Source organism: Falco rusticolus, chromosome 9, assembly GCF_015220075.1.
Source record: "Falco rusticolus isolate bFalRus1 chromosome 9, bFalRus1.pri, whole genome shotgun sequence".
Classification (NCBI taxonomy): Eukaryota; Metazoa; Chordata; class Aves; order Falconiformes; family Falconidae; genus Falco; species Falco rusticolus.
This window is the reverse complement of record NC_051195.1, coordinates 15,514,157-15,540,771: the sequence shown is the minus strand read 5'-3', so window position 1 is coordinate 15,540,771 and position 26,615 is coordinate 15,514,157. Positions and strand designations below refer to the sequence as shown.

The following is a 26,615-nucleotide window of genomic DNA, read 5'->3' as shown; positions in this document are numbered from 1 at the left end:
TTTGAGACTCACTATAGTTTCTCTGCTAGCTCCATATACTTCAGTAAGTTCTGAAAAATTGTACATTTTATTTTTTTCAGTTTAAAGTGGCTTGTGATGAATTGGAATGAAATATACAAATGCTGTGTGTCTACGGTGGCAGTGAAAACTTGCTTCAAAAGCCAGTAAGACAAATTCATCTGATGGAAACTCATCCGCATATATCTGGCCCTGACTGTTTTTTGTGATAATTCAGGGATGCTTTTATGGGGTAAGCGTGCAAGGGTTATCAAGCCTGAGATGGTGCAGCTGGTGCACTGTAGTGCATTTAGAAAATAATCATGCTGTTCCCAAAAGATAGAGAAAGGAAAAAATACATTCCTGAATGCGACAGTTTTGAGCATTTTAAGTCAAGGAGTAAACAATACGATTTTTCTGTTTTCCTTCTGTTCAGAAAAATCACTAGTGCTTTATAGCATTTCTAGTCCTACTGGCTGAAGCTGTCAGTTCTGGAGTTTAAGAGGTCAGCACACACTCTATTGGCGTGAGTTTGTGGGCTTGTCGTGGTGTTTTATCCTATTTTTCTATTTTTTTCTATATTTATCCTATAAATCACAAAGTCAGAGCAATAGTGTTCCTCCATATGCCAGTGAGCTCCCCACCCAAAACAAACTGCATTTTGAAACAGTTCTGAACATTGCTTTGGAGTCCTATATCCCCTGCTACGACATCAGCGTCTTATGCTCTTATCTCACAGTGCTGCTTTCTCCTCCCTCAGCAAGCTTTTTACCCAACGCTGTGGGCTTTTTACCCCAGACTCCAGTGCTGTGATGGGCAAGAGATGCTGTGGGTCTCCCAGTTGGGGCTGACAGGAGCACATGTGCTGATTTGCCCATTGGCAAGCTGCAAAAAGCAACGCCATTAGCTGTGAGGTCCTGAGGGATGCTATCCTGTGGCCTTCTCCTCTACCAGTCTGGCATTGATTTTGATATATGGAAAGCAAAGGTTTTTAAAGCAGCTGAAATGACCTGGAGGTTGATTATATGAACTCTTAATGTCCAATATTCTGGTTGCAACACAGTCAGTTCATAATCTTCTTCTATCAACAGCATAAATTAGCAACTCCAGCAAAGCAATCACAGAAGGTCTGGAGTGTTTATTACAGATTGAGACAAATTTAGTGATGTTTTCATGAGCTGATTGATTTGTATTTATGGTGTTCTCTGACCTTCTGACACACTGGAATGTCTTTTCTTCTCTGCAGTTATCTGCTTGAAAAAACAAGAAAAAAGATCTAAGCACTCTAAATACATCAAGGCATCAACGCAATTAAAATCAAGGCATCACAAATCCTGTTTTAGGATAACATTAGGTATCAGAAGACAAGCAGTGTGACTGAAACACAGCACTTATGGTGCATAATGTTTTAAACGAAAAACATACAGTATTGATTTTTTAATCAGCACTGTATGCCCATATGTCCTTGAAGAGTTGCTTTTGAAGCTGTCACTGGATAATGAGGATCATCTCATGGAGGGGCTGGCTTGCAGTTGCAATTGGATTGAATTTCTTTGCTTCAGGTCAAGCTTTATGCGTTTGTTTATGAACCCCACAGTTCTACTCTGATCCTGAGCATCCAGTGCTCAAAGGCTGCAGCTGGGATCAGCGGGGCTGCTTTCCCCAGTGTTTACTTCTAATCCGGAGCCGTGGCAGACTCTCCAGCTGGATCTGGGCCACAGCAGGGAAAGCAGCATGGCAGGACTGCCCACGCCGCATCCCCATGGCAGCCCCCCCCCCCCCCCCCGGGCATGCCCTCGGCTGCTTGGCTCTCGCCCTCCCAGAAGGGCTTGCTTTCCTGTTTGGCTGGATGCTTGCAGACTCCCCAAGACAGATCACTAGGTTAGCAGAACAGGCTGCTTGCAGCTTTGAAGGAAAACTGAAATGAACCATGAAGCCTCGGTTAATTATTTTTCTTGCTGCTATTGTTTTTTTTCTTGCTGCTGACAGTGGATTTACCTCTGCCCCCTCTCACAGGGATCCTGTTGTTCCTAATGCTTCTGGAAAAAAATACCCAACTTGTTTTCTAAGGAAGAAAACTAAACCTTTCTGTTTTTGTTTCATGTTTATTCTTTATCTTTTTGAGACATCAGCAACGCTCAAAAGCAGCTCTTTCAGTAGCTGGGGGCCATGTCCCTGGTGAGGAGAGCACAAAGGCAAGCCCATGGCCCCCAGTGAGGAGAGCACAAAAGCAACCCTGTCACTGCCCCAGCTCCCCACACCGCCCAGGCCAGGGCCCTGCCTTTCCTTACAGGCCTTGCCCTGGGTGGCAGGGTGCGGGGAGACCAGAAGTTTTGGTTTTAATTTAGACGTGGCCCTTGAAATCAGGGTGGCTGCTCAAAAAGTGCCGTGCATCCTATTGATATAGCTGAAGTCCTGCCAGGGACTGACTTTGATCCAGAGGTGGTGAAGGAAGGGTTTGAAGTGCAGCTACAGAGTATGAGCAGTTATATGTTTAATTTGTGCTGCCTGCAGCCTTCTGCTCTTTGTGTGACAGCAGTGCAAGGAAAAATGCCCCTCTGGACTGTGTTACTTCGGGCATAAGGGAAATCCTGCCCAGAGCATGGAGCTCCTTGCCGTGTCTGAAGCGAGGTTTGCAGGACCACCTCTCCTGCGAGCCTCGTGTGCCCTCTAGTTGTTGCAAGTTTTCTGGGGAAATGGCATGTCTCTTTTCTATAAGCCTTGCTGAACTTTGCAGGCAGCTCTTGAAAACAAGTAACTGCAGTTAGAGGAGCAGCAGAGAGCAAGAGGCTGCTTGCAGTCGCTGCTGCCTGGTTTGCCCTGTGATGATCCGATAGAAAAAAAAATTGTGCTTGCTGCTCAGGCGGAGCATTTATTGCTTTAAAAGTTGTTTGCCTAGAGTTTGCATGTTGAGCTGAAGCAGGGGAGAGTGACTTGTCAGCAAGATGATTCCCATGACATCTAGTAAGATGGAAGGTGGAAATGTGCTGTGGGGCAGGGAGCAAAAAAGTTAGAGAGTTTATGATTTTTTATGTTATAATTTTTGGACTCTTTTGCACAAGCTTTTTTTGTAAGATGCTTCTCTGCAAAGAGCAAATTGCTGCCAGCCCACAGGCACGGTTAGCTGGGGAGCTGGTGGCTCTGAGCACCTTGGTTTTTCATCTGTTCCAAAGGGATCCAGCAAAGGTGGGGGAGCTGCTCCTGCTCCAGCCGCCTTGCAAACACAGCGATAATGCATGTGAGGGCATGGAGGGTAGGAAATGCACTGGTTATGGTGGTTGGAGGGCAGTGGTGGGGCAGAGGATTTGAATGCAGCAGGGAGCAAATGCCGTATGTCAAAATGCCTCCCGTGTCCTCCCAGATATGAGCACTGGACACCATGCTGCTGTGACAGAGGGCAGTCACACCATGGGTTATGGGAGGACCAACACATTTTCTTTTCTTTTTTTAGCAGTCTCTGTGAAGTGGCTAATGTTGTAGTGTGGCAGTGCTGGAGGGGTCAGGACAGGGACGGGGCCCCTCAAGCAGCCACAGCTGTGGTGATGGGTCCAGGTGGGGCACGTTTGCAGTGATGAGGCCAGGCTGCCCCTGTCTGAGGTGGTGGGGAGGGCTGGTGGGCAGGCTCCAGCAGACAGCCATGACGAGGGGTCCCCTCTCTTGCTGTTTTGGGGAGACTGGGCTGCTGGCAAGGTGGCATCTGCCCCCAGGCAGAGCAGGTGAGAGGGCTGTGGGGAGCAGTGGTGTCGAGGAGAGGGCTGAGCTTTGCATGTCACTGGCCAAAATGGGCTTGGGGAGAGCCATCCATGCTGTGGGAATGGCCCATGCACCATGGAGAAAGGGACTGAATGCCCATCGGGCTGCCCAGCAGGGTAAATACATAATTTTCTGAGGACTGGAAAGCACAGACCTGGAGCCAGCAGAGCCAGCAGTGAGTAATTTGTGTCCAGACATGAACCCTACTTGCTGGGGGATTTGGCCATGTCCTAGCTGCACCTGGGTGGTGGGGGTTGGCATGCCCTAATGTGAAAACAAGGCCATCACCTCTGTGAGGTCTCTTCTCATGCCAGGTGGGCAGGAAAGCCTCAAATTGTAGGGTGAGAAGGCCTTAAGCCGTAGCATTTCCAGACCTCATCGTGGGATTGTGTGGAGAGGTAAGTGGGCTTAAATTCTGCACTATTTTTTAAGCAGTCTTCCCTCTGCCATCTGTGGTGAACTGGCACTCCGTGCATGCTGACAGACTAACTCCTGCTTTTATAGCACACCACCAAGGGGGTCTAACTCAGTGTGTGTATTTTTTGCTTTTTTATCTTTGCTTTCTGTGTTTTGTTTTTGTTTCATATGTATGTATACCGAAATTATATTAAGACTCTGTCCCAATTAGATTAAACTGCAACATAGCTTGCTTCAGTGTGGCTTATTTCCTAGGAGGGGCTTTGTATCTGACTTTCAATAGATGTTGGGCTTAACAGCATCTACATCTTGCACATTTCAAAGGCTGGATGGATTCTTGCTTGTGTGCTTACCAAAATGATTGTGCAGGTATTATATAACTGTGTATCTATAGTATTTATACACTGCAGGCCATGTCTAAATACTTTATTTACTACTGCTAGCAGGCAGAATGGACAGCAGATACTATGAATATCTGCAAACCTGCATTGGAAAAAAAAACACCTCAAAAGTAAATATCAAGCCACAATCAGCATGCTTCAGGAAGCCATGCCATTGTGTGTGTTAGGTGCTATGGAAACATCTCGTGATGGCAACACATCCTTCAGCTTGTGCAGTGTGCCTGTGCCTCCGGAGGCAAGTGTTGGTTATAAGGAATCCACTTCCACTAGCAGTTAATTTCTACCTTCAACACAATCTGGAGTGAAACTACTGATTAAGATGATGCCTAGCAATTATGCTATGATAAGTTAATTACAGAGGAACAGCGTAATGGCTGCAGTTGGCTTTGGCTGGACTGCATGGATTTGTGAGGGGAAGAAAGGTGATGGTGTCTCCTGAGCAGCACAGCTGAAATACTGGCACTCTCCTGCAGTAATATGGGAGCAGGCACCTCCCTTTCAATTTGCGTAAGTGAACTTAAACCTGGCTTCTTGAGTCCTTCTTACATCCTTTCTTTGTTCGCAGAAGGCTGTGCTTCTTCCCCCAGCCTAACTGCTGCATCTGTAAAGAGGAGGTATTAAGAGTAATATATCATGGATAGTTCAGAGGCTTTTTTAAACACCTTGTGGCTTATATATGAAAATGCTGTAAAATACATTTGGTGCATGCTGATATTGGTTACTTGTAGATAATTATTAATGCTTTAGCATTAACATCCTGATCTAAGCTTGCTTATGTACCAGAGGAGTGAAATGGGGTCTAGGTATTGCGGCGTGTTTGCCCTTGCCATGGCAGTGTGGCTGGACACGGCTGCCTGCAGCGCCGGCGCGCAGCTGCACAGAAGCTGTGTGCTTGATGAGCTGAAAACCAGCTCTTCTGTAGTACTGCAGCCACAGGCCTACAGGAAAGTCTGTCCTTTTTACTTCTGAAAACATAATAATAAAAATGTTCAAGGGGAACCCAGTTTTAGAATGTGTTGGGTTAACGCTACAAAAAAAAATAATCAAAAACTCCCTTTAAAATGAAATGCAGATACTGTTTGAATATTTCTCATGCAGAAGTGGTAAATCTGGGTGTTCCTGGTTTGTACTTCTGCTCTCATTGTGTGGTGGACGTGTGTCCTCTCCTTTGTGACTGAAAAAGAGGACAAAATGCAGCACCGTGGGTAATGTCACCTGCTTATAAGGCACAGCAGGGGTGTAGAAGAGGATAAGGGAGTGAGGGCTCCTCATGGCCAGGCAGCATTTCCCCATTTCTTACCTACGTTCCCCTGAGGCGCCATGTGCAGGGCTGAGGGGCTCAGCGGGCCTGGCCATGGAACCAGCCGGAACCAGCCGGAGCCGGCCAGAACTGGCTGCGCCCACCTGGGCAGCCCTGCCCCTCCTCACAGCCAGCCCTCGGCCCCGCGGCCGCCCCCGCAGTGTTTGGCCCAGGTGCCGTGCAGCCTCTCTGTCTGACCAAGATGGAAAAGCAGCTCCCGAGTGCAGGTTGTCCACGATTTATTACGTAGGTTTTTGCATTGGTTATTGGGGTAAGAAGTTTGGAATAACTGGGTGAGCAGATGGGAACCCTTTACCAGGCTCATGCCGTGGCTGCTGCTTAAATTCCTCTTCTGGCTTCTCCATGAGTCTTGCACATTTTTATCGCCGTGAGTGAGGTAGACGTGCACAGATTTCCTGGGGTTGAAGGCTGTGTGCCAGCACTTGGTCAGCCTTTTTCCCGACTGTTGGAGATTTTCTTAGGGAAGTGGTTTAGTGACACCTCCTTGTCCTAAACAGAGCATCTGCCTTGGCCTGGGGCTCCATTTTCTCAGAATGTAGGTGTGAGTGGGTTTGATTAGGATTTACTCTACTACAGGTTCTGTCTCAGCTCTGCAGAAAATACATACTGGTGGTATTTTAGGAACATGGAGTAGAAGTAAAATCTGTACTAAGATGCTATAATGAGAACAGTAATTTTACTGAAGACCCTTGGACCTTATAAGCAGAAACGTGCTTTTATTATTCTTAACTTGCCTGGTTTTTTATTCCCCAGAAATCGTTCTCTTCTGTTCAAGTCAGGCACACAACAAATAAAGTCTCACCAGTTCTACAGTTCGGCAGAGAAAGCAGCACATTTGGTGTCCCTCTGGAAACCCTCATACCAGATGCAACGCAATGTGGAGTTCCTTTCCTTGTGACACAGATGGTGGAGTACCTAGAAGTATTTGGCAAGTTCATGTTTTCTCTGGTCTCTGAAAATTGTTATTCTTTGTTTAAGCTGTACTTTTCAGCTGTAATTGCTGAAAAGTCTTTTTTTTTTTTTTTTTTTTTTTTACAGTTATTATGCTTTCTTAGAGGAGCTCTTGCTTTTTGAGATTCAGTTCTTGTCGCACATGGTAATGCAGCTGACCGCTGCTTACTGTTTCATATTTCTTCTTAAACAGGTCTGGAGCGTGTCGGTTTATTTCGAATCAGTGGCTCAGTAAGTAAAATCAAGGAACTGAAGCAGAAATACAATCAAGGAGAAAAAGTTGACCTTATTAATGATGGAGATGTTGATTCTGTGGCCAGTCTCCTGAAGCTCTTTCTGAAAGAAATGCCAGTGGCTGTTTTTCCAGACAACATTAGTTCTGGCTTGCTAAAAACTTTCCAAGGTACAGAACAGACAGCTTTCAAGCTTTTGTTCTTTCTCTGACAATGTTAGATAATGTGTTCGTTACACCTTCCTATAAGCAAGGATTTAAATTTCCTTAACCCAAGGCTGATATTTAATTGCTTTTGATGGACCAGTCTTCTGTGAAGTTGTCTATAGTCTTTTTCTGAATTCATTAAAGCTTTTGGACTCCTCAATATCCTGTGGCAAGGCATTCTGTAATCCAATCCTGTATTCTTTGAGAATGCTTCTGCATCCTTTCTTTTTAAATTGGAAACCTTACTCATTACTGAGATAACATTTTTATTTCTAATCTAATCACCATCATAATGCTGCTTGTGCCTTTATATAGCCACTGCCTCACTTCTCTCTTTTCCAGGCTGAAGCCTCTCTCTCTATTTAAGTTTCCCTTGTACAGGAGCCTTTTTGTTCCTATTTAGTACTTCTTACTAGTTTTTCTTATAGTACTTTTGGACAGCAGTGTGTGGAGCAGCATGAGGCATTCAAATTGCAAAGCCAAGATAAGTACCTACGGCAATACACTGTCTATTTCCCTATTCATGTCTGTAATGACTGAGCTAATGCATTCAGACATCCTGCCCAGTGGTTTTGACTGATAACCAATTCAGGTGTTTGCATACGAATAAGTGGGCTTTGTGGGTTAGATTACAGGTTTCAAACTTCATTTGCGAGGTGCCAAGTTATGTAGGTGTTTACCAAAAAAAAAAGAAGGAAAAAAGGGAAAGGAGTCACTTTTGTGAGCTATGAAAGTCCATACTGAAAGATCTACAGGGCTTTTTTGCAAACTCCTTGTTTTAACTACCCTGAATATTCTTGCTGTTATTATTTGGTTTTAAAATATTTTTTTTCCCCTCTCAATCTTCTTTTCTGTATCTCACATTAATACATTGAGTGCCATGGGTCTTTGCCTTTATGAAATGTATTTTTTAGGGCTAAAATTGCCCTTTAGGCCATGATCTGCTGTTCACAATGTCAAAACTGTGTGGATGCATCCTGGTGATCTATGGCAAATTTGAGCATCAGCTGCCAATTATTGAGCAGTATGTCATCTCAGTTCTAATAATCAGGAGACTTTATTATACTAATTCTGAACTGCTGATCAAATAGAGTTGTTTGTGAATCCATTTTCTGCCTTGTAACTCTTCTTTGAAGAAGGACAACCAAGAAAATGCTAAGTATCCCCAATATAGATTTTTAAATGTCTCTTGTGTAACTACGGTTGCATATTTATAGAGCAAAAATGTTTTGAGAGTGAGAGCTACCAATTAGTCAGGAAATGAAGATGATGTTGGGCTGAAAGAGTACAATTCCTTATTCAACTTAATGAGAATCATACGGCATGTGTAAAATCTCTGGGGAGAGTCAAGGCTGACAATTTTGTATCATTTTTAAAGGCAGCTTTAAGGATTCAGGTATATATGACTACTGTCTGTAATTCCTTTAAAAAAGCAGCAAGTGCTAGATGATTCCATCATAGCAGGAAGAATAGCAGAAACTGTATATAAAACTCAACATCTGGAAAATCCATCAAACTTAAATATTAATATGTGAAAATAGTTGTCAAAATTTAATCTACTTGCTCTAATATATTTTAAAATCTTCCCTCTTTCTCAGATCTATAATAATATCTATGGTGAAATTCTGTTATTATTAGGCATATCTATGCCATATTTTTTTTTTCCCCAGAGCACAAAATCCACACAATGAAATGCATAGAGAACCTGAGACAGTTGCTCGGCTGCCTGCCCAAAGCCCATCAAAACCTTCTTCAGTTCCTGTCTGCTTTCCTGTTAAAGGTAGCAACATACAGTGCAGTGAATTTCATGACTCTGGAAAACCTAGCCATTGTGTTTGGACCTGTTCTGTTCAAGTAAGTACTCTCTATTTAGCTACTTTAAATAGTACTACTAGATCACACTTTACAATGAGGCTTTCTGTTTTAACTGTATGTCCGCTAGTAAGTGGAACATTTTGAAAGTTAATTGTTTATATGGTGTATTATGGGCAGGTGTGACAGATCCTGAGCTGGCTGACCACCTTCAGCCTGTTAGGCACTGACTGCACAGGTTCAGCCTCAAGTAAGAAACCATCTGAAGAGAAAAGGCATGAGGGACAGAGAGCTGTTTAATCAGAACTACTCCTCTTAGTCAAGTTAAGTGCTGGCTGTGGAGGCTGCTTAGTTGTTAGCCTTGATTCTGAAAAGCTAAGGCTGTCTTTGACCTTGTAATATCATTTGGTATCAGAGAAAGGAATCTCTTTCATCAAGGAAAAGAAGTAACTCATTCTGCCTTTGCCACTAAACTGCAAGCTGACATCTGAGCAGAGGCTAGCTGAGCCTGCAAACTGTGAGTGCTTGGTTGAAGCTAGAGAAGGTATATTTGGAATGATGGTGAGTGGGTGCATAACTGGATGCTAAAAGAGAAAAGTGGGAGGGCATATGTCATACAAGACAAGGTGGTGAGAAGTTAACAGCCTAGAGTGATCTGTTAATGGAGGATTTTCCACTGAAGCTGGAACAATTTTGTTCTTTAGCCTGTCCTTCATGTTGACATTAGGGGATGTAAAATGTTTATACCTGTCTAACAATTTGTCAACCTTTGTTTTAGTGGATCATAGCCATTCCAGCTTAATGTGAACTATAAACCGATGCTGCTTTGCAAAGTGTATACGTTAACAATTAGTATTTTCTAAGCCATAAAAAAGCATAGTATTTTTTGCGCTTTTTTTGTATGACAAGCCAGGTTAGTTACTAAAAAGATATATTCAGCAAAATTGGTACCAAGCCTATTAGAAATCAGTGACAGGCTTTGTTTTGGGGAGCTGCCATCTTAAACCTTGCTCCTGTTGCCATAGGTCTCTATGTTTGTGTCTGTTTACCTGCTCTGTGGGCCTATCATGAGAGGTACCAGCATATAACCTTCGCAGGTGATATAAGTAAAAGGTCCCTTACTTTAGCAAAAGTACAGCTAGGGTGAAGAATCTAACGTCATCTAGTGTGGTAAGAGTTGCACCATTTGCTCCTGTGAGAGTAAGCTTCACCACGGAGGATATTCAGTGATGGAACAAAGGAGTTCTGCAACCAAACCCCAAGTTCCTTAAAGTTTGCATGCTAAAATCATTAAATGAGCGTAGGCAGATGAAGTTTACTTCCCAGCATCTGGATTAGTTGTGTGGTGATACTTAGAACAAACAGGTAGAAGGCTGGTGCCAAAAGGCTTTCACCGAAAATCTAGCCTCTTGTCCCCACACTGACTTAACAAGGACTGCACAGACTGTCACTCTTCTGTCATCAGGCCCTCTTCACTATCACATGGGTCTTCTGTGCATGCACACACACTTTCCTTTATCTCCTTTCCCAAATTGTCTGAACCTGTGGCCACTGATTTCTGTATCTATGCCTAAGAATCCAGTAGGCCTCCTTATTGATTGGTGAGCTGCCTCAATTTTTAAGCATCCCACTCTGTTTTGGAAGACAGTCCAGCTACTTCTGAGCATGCCCCTCTTTTTTTAAAGTACACTTGGTACTAAACTAAATGCTTGTGGCAATGACCTTTCTGAGAAGCTCTGAAAATGGTCAGCATTGGGTTTCCCTCCCAGTGACTTGACAAGACAACACCGCTACCATAAATAGAAGTACATCTGCCCTGTGAACATTAACTCTAGCTTTTTACAGTCATTCTGATCTCACCAGCTCTGGGAGAGAAAGCGGTAAGTATGGAGCTCATTTTTTGTAAAGTGTATGACTAGTGCTGCTCTTGGACAGTTACCTCCTAGGATTATGAAAAATCTCCTCTTCGGTGGTTGGGCAGAGAGGAGAGACTTGCAACTGGCATTTTCTGTCAGCAAGATTGCTGTACCACTTCCTGCTATGACTCAGAGTAAACCATTTGTGTTGTCCTGTATAGCAGCAAAATTCAAGGTAGTTTAATGTGGCAAACCATATCTGCTGACACAGGGAATAAAATCATAAATATCCTTTATGCCTTTCAGAGCAAGGATTCATGCAATTAGCTAGTATGTTATGAAATATTTGGCAACCAGAATATAGATTCACTGGAAAGTGAGACATGTTGGGTAGTACTTGCTACAGTTGTTCAGTCAGAGCATGAAGGTTATTGAAAAAACAGCTGTAGGTCTAATCTGCAGAAGTGTAGATACCCCATGCAATTGTTGGAAGTAACCTTCTAGATGTAATATCAGCTCCACTTATGGCACTAATTCATCGCAGGTGTTAAAACTGTTCTGCATGTATTCTGGCAATCCGTGGTTTTGTGCAATTCTTTCTTTCTTCTTTGACATTAAACACATAAACTAAGTTGTTTATAAGCCTTTTTACTTTAAATTTTTGATCTATTCAAGTGTAAATTCTGTCTATGGTTATCATCTGTTGTAGTCTGTTGACACTTCTATTTGTTGAGACCTGTCATTCTTATAGTTTCAGTGAAGTGACTGAGTTGTAATATTCGGTAGTTGGAACACAGAATACATATGGGCCTTGGGGACATATGATTAGAATATAAAACTTGCTGCTTATTATACCTTGCAAGCCTAAACTGCATATACTTCACAATTAGTAACTATTGTAGTTGCGACACAAAAAATATAAGCCTTAGCCCAGATATTATGTTGGAATTCTAGTTAGAAGGTCACAGAAATCTCCTATTATCATTAGTTTGCTACATTTAAAATTAATACCGCTGTTTGTGTGAAAACCGATTGTTAAATAAGCTATTTTCTATTTTTAATCTGTTGCAGTCCCTTCTTTCATGCTGGTTGTATTGAATATCTGACTAAAATCATCTTCATATTGGAAGGATTCCGTTTTAATATTAGTATACATGCTTCCTGTCCTTGTTCAGGGTGGTAGGACCCAACGTGGGAATAAGAAAAGACATGTCTCAGAAAAAATGTAACTAAGTAAAATGTTTTGATTTTACTTGAGTCTCCTTTGCAAACCAGCTCCTTCTGATTTCTTCTACTGGCTTTCCTCCCTCATGCTATTTTTTGCCCATGAGACTGAGTTAAGCTATGTTTGCTGCTGTTAAGTTGCTCCACCGGCACCTTTCACATTGCTTTTCTTTTAGATTTTTGACCCTGGCATCTGTTTCTTACCTTTTGAGACTTCGGTGTTAACATTTGCATGATGCAGCTTTTATGTCCTCACCTCGTTGTAGGTAAGAGGACCAAAACTATAACTGCGGCTCAAGTATCAGGCTGGCTACTCCCTAGCCTTTCTTTGCTAAGCTCCATTCTTCTATCGGCTTCTGCTGTTGATTTCTTTCTGCTTGTCCTCTGAAGTATTTATTTCTGTTGCCATTCATCCATCTTCTTGTGAGATGTTTCATGTCCTCCTTGTGTCTGTAAATGCCAAGGAGAATGCGTTGCTTTGCTTTTGTCAGAGTTTCAACTGATATTACTTAAATTTTGATGGATATTTTGTTACACCTCATCTTAGTAAAAAGATTTCTGCTGCTAACCTCAGTAAGTAATTCTTGCATGAGTGCACAAGGATGCTAACAAACCAGCTGTTTGCTTCTGCTCACTTAGACTCATTCTTTCTGTGAATTTGCAGTAAGCCTCTGCCAGCATGGAACCTTGGCAGATCTCCTGAACATGGCTGAGGCAAGGGACCGTATGGATTTTTCTAACTTGTACTTTGTGGAAAAGCAACTTTGAAAGGTTTAGACTCAAGGAAACCAGCAGCTGTTTCCTGATGATCAGTTTTTAATTGTTTCTTAATTGTAGAGTGTTCTCCTGTGTTTGATCTGTACTACTACAACAGATTACATGGTGAAGTGCAGAATATACTTCAGCAGCTGTGCTCTTCCTAGGAAAGCGTTCCTGGATTTAGCAGTGTGTGAACATGGTTCCCCTATTGTCAGCCTGATAACAGACTTTCTACTAGCAGCAGCAGAAGTATCTTAAAAAGCAGGAACTGATTATTTTACAAAATTAATTGAAAGTCATTGTGGAAGGTGGCTGCAGAGGAAACTAAAAATGTATTTTCTGTATTTGGAATACACATCTGTTGCCACCCATGAATGTCTGTGGATGAGCAGACATTGATACTTGTAGTCAGCTGTGGGATCACATCCCTGAATATAACTTGGATTTATTAACATGAAGTGAGAACTGGGCACCCAGAACTGTTAGAAAGGGAAAGTGGGACTCAGTAAGTAGTGCAAGAGCTGTTTGTCTTCATGAAGAACATGCAGACTGCTCCTTGCTATTAAGGAGTGAAGAGCTGATAGAGATGGATTCAGGAATGTGTGTCTGAGTTATAGAAAGAAGCTGAAAAAGACAGACAAGGGACTAAAAGATTGCTTGTATGGCCTGTGAGTTGAGTCTGTTAATATTTAGGTAAGCAAGGAATAATCTCTTAGGATTGTTGTATGAGGGAAAGGCTGTTGCTCAGTCAATGAGGTTTTACATGCAGGCTTGCTTCCTGTGGAGAAACTCAGTTTGTCCTAAGAATAGGAATCCAAGAAGGAGAAATGTTGGCCAATGCTACAGGAGTGATGACACAGTAGTTTATCTTATAAATCTGTCTACATTGTGCCTGGGTATAACTCTGCTTAAATCATCTTCTTTCAAAATAAGCCCAAACTCAAGTTCTCATAAAACAACAGTAAGTTTACAAAAGAAGAACATGAATTAAAGCAATTGGAATGGGCCCAGTGTATTTATACTTTAAAATAACAAATGAATAATGAACATACAGAGGACTGGTGGTGTGTGTATGTCTCCACAGTTTAATTTCTTGTTTAAATATTAATATTGTGCTGGGTGGAATTGACTTGGTGCAGCAAGGCTGGAGAAGCTGGATTAAGGCAACAGCATTTATGTAAATGTCCTCCGGGCTTCCAAATTGTTCATGGGGGGAAATACACAGTTCTTTCATGGAATGAGATTAGAATCCCGTATAAAGAATCCCTTGACCTTAATTAAATGACTCCAACTTAATCTACTTGTGTGGATAGTAATAATTAAAATATTGTTTATTTACAAAATGAGAGAGAAAGAAAGAGAAAAAACAACCTGTTAATAGGAGCATCTGGAAGTTCCACTGCATGATGTGCCTGATGTCTGTGAATTTATAAATTATTACACTGAATCATTATATAATTTATAAAATATTACACTGAAATGTCTTACTTACGTTTTTTTTCCAGGAAGTCCTGTTAATAAGACATTCTAACCATCAAAGTTTACCTTCATAAACTAAGACAGAACAAAACTACACTCTTACAGCCCCAATGCCAGTGAGTGACAGCAGATTTCTAGGACTTTTTTTTTTTTTGTCCTCTTCATCCTTAATTTTATGAACTTCATATCTGAGTTACTGTCAGGTTCTAGCTGTTTTGCTGAGCTGCCTCAAAGATTCACTGTGTTGTGAAACACTGCAGGAAACTGGGGCTCCGTCAGTCTGAGGCTTCCAGTGTTGTGAACCCACCAAATTTAGCTGGTCCCTGTCCCAACAATTGCTTGTTGGGAATGAGGCTGGAACTCTGTTTTATCCAGTCGCCCAACTGGATAAAAGGCTTTGATGAATTATCTTGGGTATTGGAGGGTTCCCTGTGTGACTCACCATTAGCCACTGATCTGAGCGCTCCTAAACCTAATCCACCTCCTCTTCCCTTAGGATCCCTGTTAGTCCCTTGGCTTGTGAAGAGCAAAGGCTTTACAATGGCCTCCTGCTGTATTTGCTTCAACACCATGAGATGCTCTTTGTTGACTTGAACCCTTGTTACTCACAGAGACAAGCAAATGGCCTTCAGGTAAGAAAGCTACATTAATCGGTTCAGCAAGTAATAAAAAGTGCTTCGTTTGGTTGGAACCTACAAATGGAAATATATTTACTTATTCATAGTGTAATGAATAACTATAGCTTGTTGCCAGCAATGTAAATATTCATATGCCTAAGCTAGAGGGGAAACCTGAGTGTTTAAAATTCTGATTTTGAAAAAAATGCAAGTGCAAAAGTAAAAGGTCAAGAATAAAATCCCAAGTTGTTCCACTTTACATATCTTAATGCCAAGATTTGTTAGATCAAAATCACTGGATTTTTCCTTCAGTGAAGCACTTTTAATGTGTGTGTGTTTGGCTAGAAATTGGCAATGCAGGAAAGCAAAAACTAGAAAGGTCAAACCTCTCTCTCCTTTCCAGAGCTCACTGTGTATGTTTCAGACTCCCCTTGGGCATATTTTTTTCTAAAACATTGTTAGTACTTGCAATTATTTTTTTTGCTTTTTTTTTTGCCTTTTTTTTTTTTTTTTTTTTTTTTGTCAAAAACCACTCAGTGGAAGAAACATGATGGTTTAGGAAGAGAGTCTATATACGTCTTGTTTTCAGTTTGTGATGTGATGTATCTTTGCTGCTTAACTTGAAATTGATTTTTAGAAAAAGACATGAAGGAAAGGTTTTAGCAAAACCTACAGTTTAATACTGCAGCATGCAGTTACCACACATCCTTGCAGTTCATGACTAGATTGATAGCGGTGTGCCAGATTAAGTGAAGGACTATGAAAGAAATATGCATTGCATGTAATTGTAGATCATGGTGCTCATGTTTGTGACTCCCTAATTTCCTGGCTTCTTTCTCCAAGTATCGGTATTAAGGAATACCGGCAGACTTCTAATACAAAGTCAAATTCAGTATTTAGAGCCTATTATATATCCTAAACTGAATATTGAGACTGTAATACTCTTTGGAACCTCTCTTTTAAAATAAATGCTGTATAGCCATAGGAACAGAGAACAGAATACACTGACACAAGGACGTTTCTAAAATATTCCTGCTATGTCAGAGGACACGCCCCAAAATCTAAAAAGTAGGATTGTTTCACACAAACACAGTGTTGGAGCCAATGCCTCCAGCTCCCCTAGTGTCTGAGGATGTCTCATGTCACTACCACCTCCGAGAATTCCTGCAACCTATACTCAAATGAGCACGCAAGATCAAAATATTAGCTTTCTATTATATCTGCTTCTGCTTGCAAGACTAGAAGAAGCATCGGTAGCTAAAGAAAATTGGAATGGTATTAGAGAAGCCAGGAAACCTGGCTTTCTATTGCAGTGCTTTTGTTTCAGAAGCAACTTCACTCCCTGTAATTCTGCAAAATGTCATGGTCTGTCTGGGATTGTGGTGATGTGGGAAAGAAATCTGCTGAAAAGATCCTTTCAAGTTCTTTAATAAAACCTCAGACAAGGCATAGCCATGAGGCACTCTCCTGCTCTGAGGTAAGCTTATGAAAGAAATCCCATCTGTGGGTGAGAAGGGAATTCAGTATTCTGTGGTTGATCTTGTTTTTGTAATTCCTGGCAGGAAACCCAGCACATTGGATAGGTACCCTTCATCTTTCATAATATAACAATTACTCAAAGTCCACTAAACTGGAAACATCAAAGTTAGGTTTACAAACTAAACATATTGAAAAGTGCATGTTCTAGTGCCAGCATAGCAAGCAAAAAGTGAAATGGCAAACCTGGCTCAGATCCCTTGTTGCTTCCTGGAAATGAAACTTGCTTTTATTGGCTGTTTCTCATGAAATAAGTTAAAGCATTTACACAGATTCTTGCATTTGGACTACTTAATTCCTGTGATTTTGTTGTTGTTGTCAGGGTGCCTTTTTTTTTACCCCACTTCAACATTATATGTTATCCTAATTAATTGAACTTTAACAAATTAAAGCTATACCAATCTGGCAGGCATGCCATACAGCTGACACAGGCTTAACCTTCCGTTGTGTTGTTTGTAGGCTCAGATGGGCAAGACTGACTGTTCCCGAGCAGAGCTCTTAGTATCTTGAAGTGCTGGGAGTCATCCCACTTATTCTACATCTGCAGGCTGATTCAGGCTGACAGACTGGGAGAAGAATTTGCAGGTTTTTGAAAGTCATTGGTCTAATAGTTCAGAACTGTTACCCTGGGCTGGATAGTAGACTATTCACAGCCACCTGTTCCATCTAAAGATAGGTGTTTAAAGGATATATCCATGGTACTGTGTATTTTAGCTTGTCCTTTTTCCTGGCTATTTTGTGTTGTACTTTTTTCTTCTTCTTAAAATAGAGTTGGAGTGTAAAATCCTGCCAGTTTTCTTTTAGTTTTTTTTATTGGTTTTATTTTTTTTTTTAATTTTCCCCTTATGAATCCATTAACATTTAAAGCTGTCCTATAACCTTCTGTGCTAGCTCAAAAACTGCACTGGTACTATATCAATTTTCCTGTTTGGCTGAAATAATTCTTTAAAAAGAGGTTAGACACTGCAGTGTTTGTTTTGACCTGAGGCCTCTCCAGATAACTGTGTTTAACCTGAAGTGTATCACTGGATGTGTTGGAGGTATACAAGATCATCCTAACTTCTATAGTGTAATTAAATTATGAACCAAGCCTTGCAAATAGCAATTTGTCATGCTGTTTGCCCTCATAATTTCTGAATCTAATGTTCTAGATAAAAGTTGACCATAGAATTTTTTTCCAAGAGTATTTTTGCATATCTCCCTTGTGTACAAAAGTAAAAAATAAATCCTTTCTTAATTATGCATGCTACCTTTGTCTTGCAAACAAACAGAAGCATGACTTTGTGGGTGCGTACAAGCTACTGCATGTATCTGCATTAAAGCAAGAGATACATTAGGAAAAAAAGCCTACACTCTGAGGAAATGAGTCTCATTTCTTGATTTTTCTTTGTCCTTTTATGCTCGCTTCACTTTATATCAGCAAGGCTGCAGGGACTACCTATTGATTGGATCATATGTAGCTACTCCCTACAATTATGGAACCCCATTATAAAGGGATCGTAGAGATCCATGGGGCTGGGGAAGTGGACCTGGAGAGTATCCTGGACCTGCAAGCTGACCACAGACACCTTAGTGAATTTCTGAAACTGCAGTGTGGTTTGGAGTTGGTCAGAAGAGTACAACTAAATATTTAATTGAGACTTTATCTACTCAAATTATGGTTTTGTTGGGAAGGCTTTTGTGGTCTGGAGAGTTTTGTCAGTCTCAGGTTTTTAGCCTTTTTTCAAAGAGGAAATGGAGTTTCAGCTTCAAACCTGTTCTGTGAAAAACATGTGGTGCCTTGCTCTCATCTGAAGTTGCCACACAAAAGAACTGTGGTCTCCCAAATGAATGGTCCTCAGTTTGGAGAACATGAATAATTTAACTGATGTTTTCCTTTGCTAGTCCTATAACAATGCTTGTGGACTGAAAGCTGAAACTTTTCAGAATGAATGAACAACCAACCAAACAGATATTATCTCATGATCTAGTAAACTGGAATTTCCAGATTAAACCCCATTGGCTTGTCAAAATAATTTTTCTTGGATAAGGGAACATAGTTCCAATTCCTATTTGTGGCTTTTAACAATTTTTCCTAAATTTAAACTGGTACAGGTCTTCATTACTTTCATTTAAATTCTTTGTTTAGCAATGAAAACTTTTAGATGGGTTTCGATGTGAGCATAGCAAATTCTGTGTGTACCATGTGAACTACCAGGAGATTTGTCAACGTTTCTGTAGGGATTGCTCTTATATTATAGAAAGACTTCTTCATATTATTTCCTATTCCACAGAAAGACTATTTTCCCTACCTTTGTGAATTTAGAAAAACATGGACTTATTAAACATTAAGTTTGAATTTTGTATTTGCACACTGCCCAAACCAGAAGACTGGATAAAAAAAAATGCCATACATTGAGGATCAAAGTAGGACTGAGATCTCAACAAAAATTGTGGACAATAGATTGTAAGGATGTAAGGTTTTTTTCTTCTAGGTAAGCAGCGCAGAATATGTTGCTGACAGTAGGCATAAGGATTTGATAAAAACTGCTGTAACCTAGCAAGCGTGACTTGAAACAACCAAAATGTTGGATGTAGCTGGAGTACTCCTCGTTACTCCTAGGTCTTCAGTGCCAGAGCCTTTCTACCTCTTGGTGGAGGGAGCAGGGCATGGAGAGAGCAAGGTGCTTTTTCTGTGCTGTGCCTGTGATCTGCAGCAGACTAACCTTTGGACTGGAGATCTGTAACTTGGAAATTACAAGTGTGCCTGGTCTCCATCTTGAGCTAACTGCAGGGTGTGGAAGGAATATCATTGATTTAATGTTTGCTCCAGCATTGCTGGGGGTTTGTCTTGACTTGCTGCACAAGTGCTCTGGGACACTGCTGTCACACTTCAACCCCTTTCTATGACGGTGGGTTTTGCTGCTATCTACTTTTCTCTCTTCGCCCTCCCCCCAGTATGTAGAGTTTTGTAATTTTTTTATTTTTTTTTTATTTCTGGGGAAGGCTGCACTACAAGAGAAATATCAGCAGGAGAGGGTGTGCTCTGTGTGACATGAAGCAGACTGTCAGCTGTGCTTTACTGTAACAAGTAGCTTGAGCATGGAAGAGGGAAGCTGGTCTAACTGAAACCCTGAAACTGTTTATGGGGACAGCTCAGGCAACCACTGGATCTGAATCACTGATGCTGATTATGCTGATCACTGTCTGTCATTCAACAACCATATGAAGTGTGTGAGAGGGCATGTCTTTCTAAAACCGGTCACTGATACAGGCGTTTCCTGGCTTGGAAAGTATGTTTTGAATGAGTATGCTGTGAAGAAACCAACTCAGTGGAGACTCATCTTTGTTACTTTTCAGGCTGTGAATGCTCATTTTCAGTTTTGCTGTGAACAGAGCATATCAAAAGCTCCTGCCATAGTCTGACTCACAGAACTTATGTGGATTACATATTAAGGAATTTTATTTGTAATTTGTGGAGGAGAGTAACAGCTGATGTGTTCAGAGCAGCAGCCAGTTGCTTTTCTAATTAAGATCAGCTACACTACAAGGAAGAGGATTATATGTAATCAGCTACTGTACACATTAGGATAACACAGATTTTTACTTTAGAGGATCTGTGTGGTCTTCTCCTGATGTTTAAAAAATTTAGCACAACACCTAAACCTAAGACTCGCAGCTAAGATTTTCAGGCATCTCAAGGTTGCAATGGAGGAGGGAGCTGGTAGCATTTTATTCCACTTGGTGTCAGCATTGTTCTCTCACTCCAGAGCTGTTTTTTCCTTTGAACATAACCCTTTAATATGTTCTGAGTACCTATCTTAAAATTAGGTACTACGTTTCTATTTTTGTAATGTATCAGAACATCAGCCTGTTCCTTCCTCAGATAATTAACTGATATCAGACAGGCATAAAGGAAGGGTATGAATTCACCTCCAAACCATTATGAAATGCAAGCCTTTTTTATTTTATGCTCATGTCACCTTCCATACCTCAGCAGGACTACCAATGAAACCTCTTGCCACTTTCATATTCCTTTTCCTTTGGTGTACATGAGCAATTTGATTTGTTTGCTGATGATCAGGGCTTTTTGAAAAAAAAACAAACCAAAAAAAAACCAACATCAAAAGAGAATTCTTTGACAGGAAAATTATCCCTTGGGAAATTAGAAGTATTTTTACTGAAAGGCTTGTTATATGTCAGCATCAAAATATTTCAGTCTTTTTACTTGTCATTAGCTGTAATAGTATGGGGGAAAAAAGACATTATTTTAAACCCTTAGCGGCTTTGTATTTTGTGCAAGGTTAGGGATGGGAGTGAGAAATGTTTTCAGAAAAGCAGGCAAGAAATGTAGATCAAAATACAAACCAGAAAAAAAAATATTCACTGTTAGAAAAAAAAACACCCCACAAACCTACCAAAATAAGAAAGTCCCATTTTCCATTCAACTGTAGTTAATTTAATTGTATTTAGTTGTGGAGCTGTGCAACAATAGTCATATTCTGAATGCACAGATTCCCCTCAAGCTGCCCCCCACCCCCACAATTCCTAGACTGCTTTATTCTTCTTTAATTAGCTTATTTCACCTATTGTAGAAAATATGCAGACATGCTTAAGTACTTAAACAATACAAATTGAGAAAAGAATAGGGCTAGCAATTATCAGAGTTACATGCAGAAAGGCTTGGCTGAATCTTGAAAGCATATTAGCATGTTATAGCCTAACACAGTTTCACTCACTCTCAGTTTATTTGGGGTTTTGTTGTAGAGCAGAGGCTGCAGTATTTAATTTCTTTGCTTCTGCAATGCATGTTCATGAGTTGGCATTTCTGCTAAATGGTTTCCAGAACTATCAAACTAAATACTGGGTACCTTTTTATTTTGCTATGAAAAAGGAAAGGGTTGAAATATGCCTGTAATAAAAATACAAATGCAATTGAGCCAAAACCAGAAGAAACACAAGGATATTTATGGTGAAGTTGCATGCTATACCTGTGCCCCAGGGTTCATGGTTAGAAAAGATTACTCCAACTTGTCCTGGTTTACTGATTACTTTTTTTTTTTTTCCTTCCCAAAAAAAGAAAAGGAAAAAAGAAAGATTTGTGGAAAAAATGGTGAGGACTAAGTGGAAAAAGCCTGAAAGAATATTATGGAAAAACCAATGTGATACTTCAGAAAGTTTTAATAAGAGCAAATAAACACAACACCTCTGTATGTGCTTTTTTTCCAAATGCATTTCTAGTCAGTTCAAAGACCATTTTTAATTTAAACAAACATTACTGCAGTTTGGCTTTGGATGCATGGATCGGCTCGTGTGTCTGGTAATTTAAATGGATGCTTGAAGATGAGGTTCAGTCAACAACCGTAATTCGGACCTTTGAATTTTCACTGACCATCTGCTTAAATTAGATGTTGTCCTGTTCCCAGAGGACTGCAGATGTGCAAGGATTCTGGCTAGTAAAGAAATAATAGTGTGGGCCTTAGGCTGTTCTGCCAAGTGGTGGGGTAGTCAGCTGTGCCTGGACATGATCATGTTAAAGGATGCTGGTCAGGGCTGAATTTTCCTGTGAGCTCTTAGGACAAAGAAATACTGGAGAGGCTGCTGCTGTTCGATCCAGCATTGCTTCTAGTATGCAGCTGGGGCTTTTTCTGGAAATTGCTGGTGTCACTGGGCTGCATGTGAGAGCAGCTGTAGGAGCTCAGCTTTCCATTACTTTGGGAGACTCCTCATACCAGCATCCATGCATGGGGAGCTGGGCAGAGTAGACAGCCAAATCCACAGGTTAAAAAAGACATCCTCTGCATCTTGCCCATGGGGTGACCAAAAGGTACAGAGGTTTAGCAAGATGAGGGCTGCTGGGATCTCTGCCTGACATAGGCAGGAGAGGGGCCTGGGTGCTGAGTCAGGGAAAGACTGATCCCTGTGTAGAATCCTGCAGGCAGGGGATTGGTAAAGCTACACAAGCTTAGCGGGTGTAAGAGGAGGACTGGAGATGACAGAGAGTTCTTTATATATCCTAAGCTCTGTAGCTTTAGGATTTTTGTGTGGTTTACTTATATTCTCTTTCCCCCTACCCAAGACATTAAGCTGAATGGGACTACGTTGGAAGAAAAAAATAATTACTTGGGCGGGGGGAAAGGAAAGAAACTTTTTGGTCTACCAGAGCATCTATATGATGGCTTTAGTATTTTTATAGAGTTGTGGTGGAGATAAAGTGAAGAAATTATGATTTAGAACTCTTTACTTGGTATTTTAGTTCTTTACTTTCAAATTTTACTTTCAAACTCTTTGGAAATTACATGGGTAGCTTTGAGCTTCATAATCTTTTTCACCAGTCAATACAAGAGGATCATGCAACAATAATAAACAGTTAACTCAATTTGGATATGTGCAGCACTCCGTAACTCAAAACCATACAGTACTTCTAAAAATATGTTTGTCTTTTACATATTTTCACTAGGAAAGGATAGCAAGCAATCCACTGCCTAATTGCAAGGAATGATGGATGAACAGAATGTTTCTTTGATTAAATGTCTGATCTGCTGCTTTACTTTTCTTCCAACACCTGCTTTCATGTTTCTTTAGTTTAACCAAATTCCTAGCTATTTTGCTAATCATTTATATTCCATAATGCTTTCCATGCTTACCCAAAATGTGGGATAGGGTGGGAGGTGGGAGAAGAGGAAGATAAGCTGTATTCAAGATTAATACTAAATGGGCTGTAGAACAGTAAAGAGCTGTATGTAATTACCCTTTGCAACCGCTAAGCACGGTTCATGTTAGAAGCTTAAGCAACTTGTGAAAACTGCTGTCAGCAGACCAGCAAGCTGCTGTACCCCAGATAATCGGTGAGCTGTGCATGCCTTGCTTTTCACCTGCCCTTTGTAATTTGTGTGTTACAAAGAAAATAGTCTTTTCTTCTTGCAAGTTTTAGAATAAAGATGCTTCTAGCAACTTTGTAGTTGCAGGCAAGCTTGTCAACTAGAACAAAATCTCTTTCTGGATCTGCCTGGAGCATGAGTTTTTTATTACCAGCAGCAAACAGTGGTGACTTCTTTTTCAGTGTTCCTTGTCCTCTGTATTTACGTGGTAGCAAAGCCATTGCAATTTCTGACCAGAGAGGGCCTAAGTAGATGAAATGTAAATCCAGATCCATGTAGATGTCATTCCTTATAAATTCTACTTGTTTCTAATATCTATAGCAAATCCAGATCCGTGTAATTGTTGTTCTTTATGAAGTATGTTTCTGGAGTCTATAGAAAAACAGGGAGGAGATTGATTAATTTGTATGCTTAAAATTCACAAAATGCTGTTTCTGAAAAGTGTGCTCCATGATCTACAGACACACAGACCCCAGCCCCCCCCAAAAAAAACAAAACCAAAAACCAAAAAACCAACAAAAAAACCCCCAAACCGCCACCAAAACAAACCACAAACACCTTTGCAAAGCTTTGCTCTGATTTCTGTTTTTAAACCCTTTGCTAATAGCTGGGATTTCTAAATGAGGTTGCTGCATTTTCCTCCAGTGAAGCCTACTTTATTTCTTTAAAGTTCATATCGAGTCAAAACCAAAGAAAAAGTATAAAAAACTTTATGTGCAGAGGAGGAGGGCAGTATTTTTTATCTTCTTATTAAGCTATCTCTCTTGAGAAGCTTGGCACTGCCACAGCTACTCTAGAAAAGAAACTCTTCAAAGTGCGATATGGTAACTTCAGTTAAAGTACAGATCAGTTCCTAAGAATACTGAGGGGAATGATGGATCTTTTCAACTTCTTCACACTTAATAGATTCTACAATATGTAATGTTCCTTTCTTTGAAATTTTTATATAGCATGGGATTTCTTTTTTTAATCAAAATTAACTTCAGAGTTGAAGGGCTGCTGCTGTCCCTGTGTGGTCTCCAATATTGGCTTTTCAATTAGTTGAAAGGGAAAAAAAAAACCTAGTAGTGAAAAATAGAAGGATAAATTAATCCTTTGGTATCAACTTACAAATCGGTTCAATGAAGAAGTTGAGAATGGTGTCCTCATCTCAGCCTATTGTGGCTCTTTCACTCAGAACAAAATATCAATTCTGGAAACTTCAAACAGCTACAAGTATTCCCTATACCCTTTACCCTTTTCCCCCTCTCTACCAACCTTTTTTTCATGAAAGTGTAAAAGTGTTAAATACATCTTTGAAACTGTTGCTGTTACAAGGTAGAACAAACATTTGGCTACTCTGATCCACTTCCCACCTGTTAAACTGTTGGCTCTTTGACTAACATGACACTAAAGCAAGGAGAAGTCATTTAATAAATTAGGTGTTGTACTGATGGAGGTGATGTAAATTGCCTTGTAAATTGAAAGGGATGGCAAGGTTTCTTCCCTACCTTAATGCATCTCAGCCTCATTCTACAGCTCTTCTTGCAGAGGTGTTTTAGATATTTTTTTTCCTAGGAAGGGAAGATGTTGGAGAAAATCCTAGTGTATTTCATGCTTTGCATTGCCTGTCAGTTACTTTGGGTGGAGATTGAAGGCCTTAGTCCAAATGCTGAAAGCCCTCAATGGATTAGTGCCCAGCTGTTATCCCTGTATCACCTGTACTCTGATTTATGTAGCTGATGTGGTGGAGCTCCCTGGGCAAAGACAGTATCGACTCTGGAATGATCTTGTGGAGAAGAGTACTGTTCCTGAATCAGAGTACTTTCAAGGCATTTTACAAGATGAAATATTTTACTTGTGGCAGGGAATGTAGTATGCTCTTGGCAAAATATATTCACTTATTGTTTTCTCATGCTCTGCACCTACAACAGGCAACCTCCCACCATAGCAGAAGTAAAGAACATGATGCATTCTGAATAATGATATACCAGTTTCATTTCTCTAGGTGGTGCTTAGATATTATCATGGGCAGGCTGGAATATCTTCAGTGAAGTGAAACAAACATTTTGAATTACATAACAGCAACTTCTTGACATTTTCACAGGGTATCTGCGTTTTCCTCTTAAATAGGAAACAACTCAATAAATTCCAACCAAAAAAGCTCACCATCCAAATAAAATCATAGGAAGTTTTGAAGGCATGATTGTGTCAATCCAAACCCTCTGTGTTAATCTGAGGCAGGTATTCCATTGTAATCCTTGGAACACATTGTGAATTAACCATGAACCTGGTTAATTCACCAATTAGTAGTGAAGCAGTGGTAGTGCTATTTTTCTTTCATTAGTCTGATGCTAACAGATACAGTGCAGGACAATCCAGTGCTGTGCAGAGGTGCTAGTGCTGGCTCTGCGTTACTTGTCAGACTGGTTAGGCTAAATTAGTTTGGACTAGCTATGTAACGTAACTGCTTTCAGTACCTGTGGTAGTGTTGTCACTATATGTTTGTTTCCTGGATACATACATGTTTCTGAATGTCTTGGGCATATATCAATTATTTTTATATGATGAAGTAAACCAAAGTGAGAGCAATTGGCTGCACTACAGATGTGTGGCCAGGGAACCTCTTTCATGTACTTTTTTTTTTTTTTTTTAATTTGTATGTAAGGTGCACAAGAGTTCAAAAGGGTGAGTACAGTCTCAACTGAACCTTTAAAAAGGGTTTAAGAAACCTCCTGTGTGCCAGGAAAAATATTGGATAAGGTTTCTTTAATATTGTCTGTCTTACTGAAGAGAGTATTAAAAAAAAAAGAAAGAAAAAAAGTCTGTAATGCTTACAAAAATTCTTCTTTATCTTGCCCTCACTGGTTTGAAGACTCAAAACCTGATCTGAAGCATAATCCAGAAAAATACATCGAGAGGATTTGTTCATAAGCATACAGTGCATTGACATCAGCAAACTCTTATTACGACTGTCATGTTCCCTATCTTGAAAGCTCGTTCTAATCTTCTGGCAGCATTCAAGTTCAGTGCTTTCCATTTTGATTGAATTAATTAGTGAAGTTTGGATTACTCCCCAATTCTGAAATTGTCAGAATTTTTTTAACAGGATTTTTTAAATGTTATTTTTGCCCTAGTTAATAACAAGTAGGACATCTGACTGCATTTCCGTATTGTTTAAATAAAAAATACATTGCCCATTTAGAAGCAGAGA

General features: G+C 40.5%; 1 protein-coding gene across 1 annotated transcript in view; it reads left to right on the top strand.

The window, feature by feature from the left end:
* Window positions 1–5,045: 5,045 nt before the first annotated feature.
* The window catches only part of FAM13C (family with sequence similarity 13 member C), a 129,967-nt gene continuing 108,397 nt past the window's right edge, over window positions 5,046–26,615 (top strand). The window contains 5 exon segments of the mRNA XM_037400757.1: window positions 5,046–5,075; window positions 6,643–6,817; window positions 7,034–7,243; window positions 8,950–9,133; window positions 14,906–15,041. Of these exon segments, the coding sequence (XP_037256654.1) occupies window positions 5,046–5,075; window positions 6,643–6,817; window positions 7,034–7,243; window positions 8,950–9,133; window positions 14,906–15,041 (735 nt within the window).